Genomic DNA, 12,023 nt, shown 5'->3' on the forward strand with positions numbered 1-12,023 from the left:
CCCGGAACGCTCCTTGTCTTCCACGTCGAAATCACCACTTTTGAAGCGTCGAAACCATCCGCGAACACTTGAATCATCGACACAACCTTCTCCATAAGCTTCCTGAAGCAATCGATGCGCCTCGGCAGCAGATTTCTTCAAATTGAACCAATAAAGTGAAACTTCCCGCAAATGACGTCGACTCGGCTCAAATTTCGACATTTTCACGATATCAAAAATTTATGATGCGAAAAAATTTCAACTAATGTGTTAGTGTAGAATTGTTGACAGATGAATAAGCTTTGATTATGACATATGTAACCATTGAATACTCGCACAGTATTGGTGGCGGCATCTCTTACAAAAAACGGGAAAGACTTATTCACACACCTAATACAACAGTCACAACTTTTAAATCAATTTTTGTAGCATTGAATTAACTCTACAAAACATCAATTATAATAAGTTTTCCTATTCGTATTAGACTTCGATTTCAATGTAATACAGTGTAGCCATTAGATAAAATAACTTTGCTCAGATATTCAAATTGTAATACCAGTAGGGAAGATTCAGGCAAAATGGGACCCTAATGAAAAAACGTTTTTAATTCACTCATTGAACCTTCTGATTCATTCCATTTCACCCTGCACCCCATTTTGTCCCCATCACTTTTTTCCTGGATGTCCCATTTTTCCCGGATCTCTCTTACATCTTCATGCATTAAAGCCTCGCGGGGAAATTCGATGAATTCTCCAAATTTTTAAATTGAACTTCAGTTCAATTATAAAATCTCGTTTCCCCACTTTATTACCAATTTCATTTCGACGTAATCGCAAAAATGAAACGAATGACTTTCATAAATTCTCTGATTCCAGAAAAAACTGAAGAAACCGAAGAATAAAATTCTCATTGAGACAGCTTCAGAGGAACGAACATCTGCTCTCACTGTACGTTTATTCCTCAAAGAATTCTGCGTAGAATTCTTAAATGGAGCTTACAATCCTGTAATGAGATACGCCAAGTCTTGCATAATTGGTGGAACCCATTCAGCAGCAGCTGATGCAAGCCATTATCTCTGGGCAATGCGTTTCTTCATGGAGTTCAACCGTAATTACAAGTTCCAGGTCAAGCTTGTTAGGTAAAAATCGAATCGTTCTTCTCATATTCTGCATGAAAGAGAATAATAATGATATTGGTGTCAGCAAGATATTATTTTTTTTTTCATTTACAGTGAGACTATTTCCACTGAGATGTTTTATTTTGTACAACGTCAAATGCAAGAATACTACGAATACATGACACTAGACAAACCCAAAATTCCTTATTGGTCGAGGCGCTTGCATTTGGCACTGAAAGCTTATCAGGTGAGTATTTTGGGGTTATTCGGTTTTAAATGTTTATATGGAGGATTCTTTTGTTTATTATTTTGATCGTGAAGGGAATAAGATGAAAGGGATTTGGGAGTTAGAATGTTTTGAGATTTCCTTGTCTTTATTTGATGATTTTTCTCTCATATTGTCAGTAATATCGGACTCCAGATTAAACTTACTAGATTTATCTTAAGGGGTTAGTCTCATGTGAACGCCTATATTTTACCACTTTTTAGGAATTTTTTTTTATGCGACAACAAACTTCAATCATGTTGATTTTTTAATATATTTTTATTTGTATTTTGAAATGTACGAAAAATTTTTTTTTTTCGTTTCTTACATTTTTAAGATATATTTTTTTTAAGTCAAAGTAGTCACCAACAAGAAAGGTAGTTCACTGGTCAAGGTGATAGCGGCTGTTCATGTTGTCTGAGATAAAAAAATCGAATGGATTATTATTCAGTAGATCTGCGGCTATCGTCCCTACCAAATATAATCAATTTCATTAGAAAAAAAATATATCGAACTTTAAAAAAAAATCACGAAAATCTTGTTCTTTTTCGTTAAAAATCGTTTAAAAAAAATATGAAAATATTTTGGAAAATAAACAATTCTGGTAGGGACGATAACTATAAATGAGTAGAAAAACATATGTAAATTTTAAAGCAATCCGTTGAATACTTTTTCTTGTAGGACCTTGACCGTTTCAGAAAATGATGATTCGAGAAAAACGCGTTTAAAGTTTAAAGCCTGGTAGACAGTCGCTTACGACATGTCGGCGACTATGAGCTGTAACTTATCAAATACTATGAATTTCGGTCTGAATTTTTCACAGCATGTTTTCAATAGGTTTTACTGTCGAAATATAAAAAAAAAATCGATTTTTCGAAGTGATCACATGAGAGTAACCCCTTAACATACTTTAAAAAGTCGAAAAAATCTTCAAAAGGAGACGTCACTGGTTCCACTCCCTTCAGATATCCGGAACTTATGCCACAAAACGGGTTTTCTGTCAATCGCGATTATCTTAAAAACCAAATTCATGAAAAATCTGAAATTTTCACCAAAAATCACCGATCAAATGACGAAAATTTTGACGTCTATTGAGGTTCGTACTTTGTAGTAGTTTGTAGGATATCATTTTTTGAAATAATCCAACTTCTATGAACGAACAGGAATGAGTAATAATTGTCCAATTACTTCATGCCAGAGCGGATTTTCCATAAAAAATTGGTAAATGGAAAGATATGAGCGTAGGGGAAATAGAAAAATAGACGCATCAAGACATTCAACCTATCGAAAATTAAAAATAATTTCTCAGTGCTGATAAACACTCCATTGAATGACACTTCAATTCAACTGGATGTCGTTTCAGACATTATTTTTTTAAAATGATGTTGTTCCGAAATTGACTAATCGCGTTAATTTTTCACTCCAATTTCCATCGTAAACCGATAATTACCCTTAATCTTTTCGTTAAATACTCGCCGAAAATATTTACTAAATTGGCTGACTAAAAATTTCGAATTAAAATGAAAAATCAAGATAAATGCGCAAAAATTTGTTGTACAGCAAACTAATTTGATATTAAACCATATACGCAATAATAAAATAGTACCAAAATCTTTGAATTATTCTAAAGTGACAATAATCATGTAACAAACCATTTCATATTAGTCGTAAATTTCGTTGGTGAGCTTAATTGTTAGCTCAGGCGTACCGTTTGTATGATGCGGTCGTTCTGGTCAAAATATTGAGTGTCCGTTGATTTTCAACGCCGGAGGGGAACAGGAATTGTGAATGGTTGAAATTAAATGATTAACACACGGATTGAATTGAATTTCCGATTTAATTGACACAAAAACCGCGGGGATTACTCTCACAATAATAAATAAATCAATAACTAAAAATTCTGAGAGTGACTTCATAAATTTTAAAGTTACGTGAGGGGTTGTTATGCACCGAGGAATGAATTTGTGTTAATGACTGATGAGTTACGCTAACCGTGATAGTTGACCCAAATAATCGACTCGCTCCCGTCCAGATTCATTGATGTGTTGGTCCTCTAATCACGCACAAAGGCTTCGTGCGTGATCAAACAGGACCGAGGGCGACCGAGAGGGGCAGGAAGAGTTGTAAATGCCAATTTGGACATTATTTTCAACAGATTTATTTGCGTGAATAATTGGGGAGGTACAGTCCCCATAGATCTCTTTTTGCCGATGTTTCATTGAAAAATCTGTCAATTTTTCATGGATTGCTTGTTTCGAAAAATTATATCTACTAAACTACTGCAAAGTATTAACTTTAATTGATGCTAAAATTTTTGTCCTTTAATGGATAATTTCTGGTAAAAATTTCAGATTCTTGAGATGAGTGCGAATGAAAAAAAAAGTGTATTGTGTGCGGAGGCGAGAAAAGTGCCATTTTAAAGGTCGACGTGAGATTAGCAGTGGGAGCCGGCGATGAACTGATACCACGTCGTCCTTTGGAGGACACCTTTCTCCGCGTAGTTCACATACTATTTTCCCGATACGGTGCACTATTATTTCTGAATACAATGGTCATCGTGAGATCAAAAATATATGACAAAATTGTGTAGTTAGCTTGCAAAACAAAAAGTGTTTTTTTTTCGAATTCGATTTATTAGAGTGTTTTTTTTTCGAATCCGATTTATTAGAGTTGACTCATTAAAATAATTACATCTTTTTTGTCCTCGCCTTCTCATGAAATCATCATAATGTTTGATCTACGTCACTTACGATTTATCAGGTAGAGTATCATTAAAATAAATTTCTGTTTCTTCCAGTATTTCGCGAGGTATAATCACTGTCATTATTCGTCATAATTTGGATAACATATTCGTCACTCCCTTTTATCGGCCTTCATTAATCTCCAATTCGTAGTTAATTACGCATCACATATTTTACGCTGATAATTTCGAACAGATTAGGAGGATACGATACATAACATACTACAATTTGTGGACAAGTAGACTATATTAAAATGGTGGACCTATTGTCAGATTAACATTTTTTAGTTCAAGATGTATTGTCAAATTACGACGACCATTGAAAACGTTGGTTCCAGCCGGAAAATAGCTATCACGGATCATGAAGATAGTCTTTTCTGGACGAAGAGTTATTTTTTATGACGGGAAAGCAGAACATCATTTTCTATCTCTAAACTACCGAGAAAAGTACTAATTTTCTGCCCGGAGTCCGGAAAAGACCTTTTGCAGAATGAACCCTAGAAATCTTAATGGAGAGGAACGTTTAACCTTTCTTTCTGAAGATTTGTTCATATTTTCTAAGTGTCTTGAAGACCACTTTGATAGCTTTACTGCACCTTCGGAAATTATTATTAACTGACACTAAAAAACCATGAAACAGTCGTAACCTAAGTCATTATTAATATTCTCTTTTTGTTTCAAAAGGTTCCCCAAAGGGTCAATTTTCCACGAAAAAATCAACAAAAAAATTTATAAACTTAAACTTCTCAGGTGTTTTTTTTTATCTGGAACTGAATTGAAAAATTATTTGTTTAGGAGCTGCTACACACTGTTCTCGCCATGGATAAAACGGCAGACAAAGGTATACGGGATTCAAGCAAAGTCATTAAGAGTAACGTATTTTACGTTCCGGAATATCGGGAAACGATACTCTCTCAACTTCTGTGCTACGACAGACTTAAAATGTCACGGTTAGTATCACGCTTAACTCTCGCTTTTCCAACCTCCCCCTTTTCTCTCTTGATCTCCTAATAACGTTTAACGATCATTGCCCGAGCCATCGTATTCCCAAGCAGTTTCCAGCTGTACAGCCGTTCTACTTGGCTCTAATTTTCTCATATTCCCTTGAACATTTGAATATTGAACGTTTTATACCCAATTTGTATGTGACTTCGACGTAGGTAGGAAGTTTCGAATTGCTAATGAAACACATTTTAAATTCACATTCGGGGGAAAAAGTTTTGATATTGCGAAGTTCCTTTTTATTGGGAGCTTTTCGCGTACAGCTGTACTAGAATTTAATTATATAGATAAAGAAGAAGGACAAATTTTAAGAACTTGAATTTTACCGAGTAATGAATTATTCAGGATATTAAATGTATATACGAAATTCAAATTTGTTTCGAGTAAGAAAAATCTGAAATTCGGAATATGGAGACTTTAATGTAAGAAAATCTATGATTCATGGCACGAGTTGAAGTAACATTGCACGATAATTCTCAAAGTTCTTCCCTGCTCTTCATTTTTTATTCTATTTGTATAAAATATCAAATGTCTCACCTTTGGGTTCGGTATCAGTTCAATTGAATTTCACCCAAAAATCGGAAAATCCAGGAGCTGTCATGACATTTCAGTACATAACTCATTAACTTGATTGGGATGGCCCCATGTAATTTATCATAATCTATCGTTATATTATATTGACTGGTTCACTGATTTTTTAGAAAATGTAATTCCCCAGAGTTTCACGATGTTGGCGATTGTTTTATCCGTTTTAATTGCCATTTTCGAGATATTATCTATGGTATCATATAAATTTTGTGATAATAATTCAGCAAAGAAGATGTTGGTTGTTGAAGAACGTCACATGTATCATCTGGATGATCACACACCGAGAAAAATTATTGGGAGATAACAGCAAGTCAAACGGACATCCAAAAGAATTTTTGGAGGCTTGAGTCGTTTGAAGTATTTACCAATCCATAATCCTTAACTTCAAGTACATTGAAAACATTTCACAACGCAAGATGTGATTGAGATTCCCCGTAAGGTCTCATGTATTTCAAATTAGCTCTAGTGATTGACACTTGTCTCAACAAAAAAATATCTTAGTAGAAATCCCTTTTTTTAATGGATGACAAAAATAGATTGACCAATTGAATTTTCATTGATGGCGATTGATAGGGCCCGAAAATGTCTACATTTGCAACAACAAAATTGTATTTCTATCCTCCATTAATCCGCAATCGACGAAAATGAAAAAAAAAGTTACATGAAGATACACACGTACATACGTACATTCGCATTTAGATTGACAAAACATAAAAAAATGAGAAACTTGAATTTGATCGATTACAAAACTTCCCTTCGGAAGCAAAAAATATTTATACACTCATGATACCTCAGATTTCCACGTTTACTTTATTTTTCTTTCTTATACTTGTGATGTCTACCACAGTCGATAGCAATACGTAGTTTACTACTTTCCAAAGCGTTATATCCAATCGTTCGGTGCCTCTTGAACTTTCCCAGTCTCCAGCCAATAGCCTAATACTCCAAGTGTATGAGTAAAAAGGAACGGTTAGGAAAATCGATGTGAGCCATCAACTTCTTCGTCTCGTTTTTCTTTTTTTCCGAATATCACTGTGACTGGCTCTTCGAACTTGCGTTGTTTGTCAGTGTGGTGAAGGGTGGAATCGGCGGGTGAAGGGAAGACAACTGTTTACCAAAACTTTTATCTACTGCAGACATATTGACTCCAGCTCGTACCAATTGTGGGCCTCTGCTAAAATTCATCCCCTTTCCACTGTCTCCTCCACCATGTACTAACTTATTCTTCACCCTTCGTCTTCTTTTTTTCCCGACGTTTCTTTGGTACTTCGACGGGATAAACAACTTTTTTTCGATGTTCCTGAGTGGCTTACAAATTCATCCAATGGATTTTTTCATACATTTAGGAACGGACTTTACGGTTCAATATTGAACGCGTGAGTGATGATTGTGGCATATTCTTTATTGCATTCACAGCTCCAATGATCTACGAAAAACAAAATAATATTTAGGCTGGCACAAACATTTCGTCTTGACGACCGAATCAGCATTTATAGATGAGTTGCAATTTATGTCCCTAAATTTGGCTTTAAGATTAACAGGAAATCACTTAAAAGAGATATAATTTCGCGAAACATGAACCGATTTTTATGGATTTTGAAAGAGGTTTCATTTGGTTTTTGAAGTTAGTTGTTGCGATGTTCAATATAACTGAAATAGCCTTTTTAAACTGTACCAACGGATACCGGGAAAGTAATAGTTTCGGAAGGACAATAAAACAGGTGTTTATTACACGAAAAAACGGCCAGAATTAGCTTTTTTTCCAAATTCTCATTCCAATAATTTAGGCAATAGAAAAAAGAATGATAAATATTTGTCAAACTCTGTAGAATGACTGAAAGCACCGCATTGTGATCCAAAATACTATTTTTTCACTAAACGATACATTAGTTTTTCCATGGTTTAATTGATTTATTTTATTTTTAATGAAATTCGTTGCAAATCCTTGAAAAATTTATCACTGGTGTTCTCCCGAAGGCCTTTAGCTCAGTATTTACATATTATATACATGATAGCTGATGCGAGTAAGTAGGAAAGAATTGGCATTCCGTTTTACTAAGTAAAGATAGAGAAAATAACGATGGTTATTACAAGATTGTGTATGCGGCGAGATGCTACATTCTGCAGGAATGTAATGCCGTGATAGGAGTTACAGAATTTCACAATTTATTGCTCGAGATGGACAGGCTCTCCCCAATCGTCGGAACTCATATTTTCAATTCTGATGGTTTTCAGATTTCAAATATTATATATGATCTTAGACCCTCTGCCATTAATGTCATCGATAAATTTTTCAAAGATTGCGCACCCAAAATTTAATGAATCATTACAGTCCAGTCATTAATCCTATATATTTTCAATTTATGGCTGATAAACTCTATAAATAAATTTCAAGAGCTTATTAAACAAATAGGAGGTTTCCACCAAATGTGGGAGTTTTAAATTAGACAAGATGAAAGCCATTTGCTAATAATGAATGAATTTTTCCGCAAATATACTGTGAAAATATGAAGCTGACCAACAAATGTTGGCAAACCAGATTTATTTATTTATTCTATTATTGCTTTAACAATCCGTTCAGGGTTTATTAGCTTGGAATAACTACAAATTGGTTCCGTCATTATTAAACATTTTCGCACTTAAGTAATGAAGTTTTCCAAGTCGCAGCCTTCCAGAAATTTATTGATAACTTTGATAACAGGTTTTTTCGATGATTGCAATACATAATTAATATGAACTGAGACTTGGTCATGTTTTTGAATTGTTTGCAGCATTTTGACTCTGTTATCTCTATATTCAAGGCAATCCCAGAGCAGATGAACCCAAATTTAATAGTATGTTTGTAAATAACTCATCTGGATGTACACCAGCTTTTGATAGTGAAATATGCAATATGGAAATTGAACTAAATTTGTTCAGGCATGCTTTGATAAATAAAACAATAATGTTACCTCCCCACAAGTGTATGATCAAACGGAAAAAATTAGCGTTTGTTTGTGTCAGTCGGTGTCTAGAGCTTGGCACAGATTTTTCACTCATTTTTTTAATTACCACAATGAGAATGAAAATATTGAAATAAAATCCAGGACTGTAATCTAGATGTTTCTGTGTGAAGAACTTTCTGTTTCATTTTTTTAAATAAACTAATAGTTTGACCGGCATCGATTGATGAAAAATTGGGAAAATGTGTTTTTCAGCCTCAAAAAATCGCTATATTTGATTTTGAATACAGCAGATGACCAGCAATGGATGGTAGAGAACGTCGCAATAACATGTGGAATCAAATGTCAATGAAATCGGTTAATTTTTCCCGAATTTCTCAAAACTTCGCAACTTACTTTTAATTATTATTGAAATTTCTACACGAATTCAAATCCTATTTCTGAACAAATTGACAATCACGAATAATAAATTGTGAAACAAAAATTCATAGGAGAATAAAATATATTTTTACCTTTCCTCGAATTACTAAAATTTTTATAATTTCCAGATCTTACCTCGCTGATCTGGTTACCACTGCCCACATATTCTTGAAAATGTTGGAGCAATTCGTAACTCAGACTCGAAGTTTAGTTGTGGCAAAGGCAAAGCGAAAGTCTCGGGGGAAAAAGGGGAAAAAATCCAACAAAGAGCCAGCGAAAGTATTGCAGAGTCTTGAGGAGAGATGGGAAAGTGCCGGACAAGAATTATCAGCAGTTATGCAAGATGGAATTATTCCCACTGTCGTTCCCTTTGATGCCACCTTGGACACTCCGATTGAAGAACAAAAGTACAGAATTTTGGTTTACGTTGATAAAAATGAAAATTTATCTGCTCGTGTTACTTCTTTTACGACATAATATTTCTTTCAGGGCCGATGCGATGAAGAGAATTCAGAAGCTGCTGCGCAAAAAGGACTTCGAGGAGGCGATAGGTCTTCTGCGATCTGCTAGGTGAGTGTTCAGATTTTATTATTAAAATTCATTGAAATGTTAAAATTCGTGGATATGTATCCCTTCATTTTTCGGCGGAACGCAAAGGACGAACAACTGCATGTCAATGCTTCATGTAACAACAAATTACATTGAATGGGACGTTTGTCAATTTCAATCTGACTATTACACAATCTCTCAATCGAACTTAAAAAATTCTCCATGAGAGGACCATAGTTTCGGTTGGGACAAATCGACACCCCCTCGATAGGAGCATGAGGAACATTTCGTATTTCAAAAGAAGGAGGTTAAATTACAAGTGACACAACACTCCACGTGAGAATATTAACAATGACAATAATAATAATAATATTCACATGAATATTATCAATTGTTCTTCATAAGTTGTCACCTTCTGGTTGAGTCAACTTTGAACCCATTGGCATTAATATTCTGACAAACTAATCGACGTCACAAAATTCGTCACTAAAATTTGACTAACATTTGCATCCAATAATATTGCTCTGGGAACATCATCTTACGTTAAAACAAATTTTTCCATTTTTAAAATACATATTATGTATGATGCATCAGTCGTATTTGTCATGCAAAAGTGGTTACTTTTCCTATCACCTGAGCGCTACTATTTGTCCGAGCCATCGTTAGCTCCCTTATCGGGTTCTCTGGGATTTATTTAGAAATTATCTAATTGTGAAGGCTCCCAGATTATTCACAAGGATGTAATAGTACATTATGTCCCTCCTCGGAGTTTAGTCGTTGTCGCGGCTTGCGACGCATTTCAGTCAATAGATTTCACCGCTAGTTGCGCCAGTAGCATCCGGAAAATGATCTGCATGGAGCGATTTATTGGACTTGTGATCCCCGACCTCCTAGTTGTTCCCCTACCAATTCGTTGACCCAAACGAGGATCCCGACGGAGCCTATTTTGTACCACTCCTGAACCCTAGCCTGGACACACTGGACATTGTGCTTGAAGAGGCTGTATGACTGAGGATGTTCGTTGAACAGTGGATTTCACGTCTGGCGAAACTGGCCAAGGATTCCGTTTACACGAATCAATTCCTCTAGAAGAATCGAATACCTCTTCTTGACTTATGTTACCGCTGCAAAAAGGGCCTAGGGCTCCGTATGTGGAGGAGTCATTAAATTATTCGTCAAATAATCTGAAGATCGTGACTATTTTAATAATTTGACGGTTGATTTGATCGGCTCGACAAGGCCGCGTATGCTGTCCAGGTTTGCCAGCCTCATATAGCCCGCAGTTCAAGGATTAATTAGAAGTTTGTGGTGCTCGGCTACATTTCTTTTCCATATGTATTGCCTGTTATGAGAACAACCTCTAGGATTATGGGTTTCGGAAAGTTTGGGAAAGGATCTCCCCGGTCTTGAAAAAATCCAGATCTACCAGCAAGCTGGAGGACTTTTGCTACGATGTCACCACTTTTTTCAAAGTGCCGACATTGCACCCACGGTGAACCTCGGGGAGGTAGTCCATGGCATATGCCCAGATATGTAGGACCTCATGCAGTGAAACTGCCCCTTAATAAATCTCCCAAATCCACAAAAGATGCCGTTACTATCAAAAGAATGTCTGATAGAATTTAGGACTCAGTGAGGTACCATTTTTCATGGTTTGGTTTCTATATTTACTTTCAACTTATGTATTCAACTCCCAATGCTCAATAATGAAACATCCACAAAAGATCTTTGTGCAGTTTGAGCCTCTTGGGTAAAGTACCATTTTGAATGGTTTGGCTACTATGAGTTACCAAGAACACTGATGGTACACTAGACATAATCATATTTCAAGGACCCCTGCACAACCCCAGGAGGTGCCCAGTTAGTAGTGGTTCAACCATCATGCGGTTTGGGAATACACTGAGGAATATACGAAGTACAATTATATTTCAAATGAGTTCATACGTGCCAGGAGGTTCCCGATTGGTGCAGGTTGGAAATTCCAAGGCTACCCAGGTAGGAATTGACGATGGAAACCGGGCTCATCAAGCCTTGAAACAAGGCTCACAAATGCTTACTCAGGCTTGGGATTCACACGTGGATAAGGCCTTATCCAGCCTTGCAAATGATAACCCGAATTCAGGCTGGGAACGCGAGGTCTGTTTGAAGCCTTGTGGAGAGGCCTGAACGAAGCATAGTAAAATCAAATTGCGATGGCTGGAATAAGGCCCAAATTAAGATTTATGAAGGCTCCACAGCCTTATTAACGAGGGTTCTGCCAGGCTCGTTCTAAGGCTGATCTAAGCCTGACCTTCGTTCACACATAGTGTCGTTTGACACATGTTGGCCCAATATTTATAATAGTGGACAGCTGCAAAATATGTGAAACAATTGCAAAGTCACTTTGAAGGAATTTTGGGTCCATGACTGCTATCATTTCCA

At 35.9% G+C, this 12,023-nt stretch overlaps 1 protein-coding gene and 1 long non-coding RNA gene across 2 annotated transcripts in view; one reads left to right on the plus strand and one right to left on the minus strand.

The window, feature by feature from the left end:
- LOC135159777 (protein timeless homolog) overlaps positions 1 to 12,023 on the plus strand; it is a 328,531-nt gene that overhangs the window by 11,507 nt on the left and 305,001 nt on the right. Inside the window, exons 9-13 of the mRNA XM_064115817.1 lie at positions 855 to 1,117; positions 1,211 to 1,343; positions 4,897 to 5,051; positions 9,182 to 9,460; positions 9,543 to 9,623. Coding sequence (XP_063971887.1) covers positions 855 to 1,117; positions 1,211 to 1,343; positions 4,897 to 5,051; positions 9,182 to 9,460; positions 9,543 to 9,623 — 911 coding nt within the window. The remainder of the gene's footprint in view (positions 1 to 854; positions 1,118 to 1,210; positions 1,344 to 4,896; positions 5,052 to 9,181; positions 9,461 to 9,542; positions 9,624 to 12,023) is intronic.
- LOC135159779 (uncharacterized) overlaps positions 6,180 to 12,023 on the minus strand; it is an 83,293-nt gene continuing 77,449 nt past the window's right edge. The window contains exon 3 of the long non-coding RNA XR_010298454.1: positions 6,180 to 7,117. This is a non-coding gene — a long non-coding RNA (uncharacterized LOC135159779). The remainder of the gene's footprint in view (positions 7,118 to 12,023) is intronic.

This window comes from Diachasmimorpha longicaudata, chromosome 2, assembly GCF_034640455.1.
Source record: "Diachasmimorpha longicaudata isolate KC_UGA_2023 chromosome 2, iyDiaLong2, whole genome shotgun sequence".
NCBI lineage: Eukaryota > Metazoa > Arthropoda > Insecta > Hymenoptera > Braconidae > Diachasmimorpha > Diachasmimorpha longicaudata.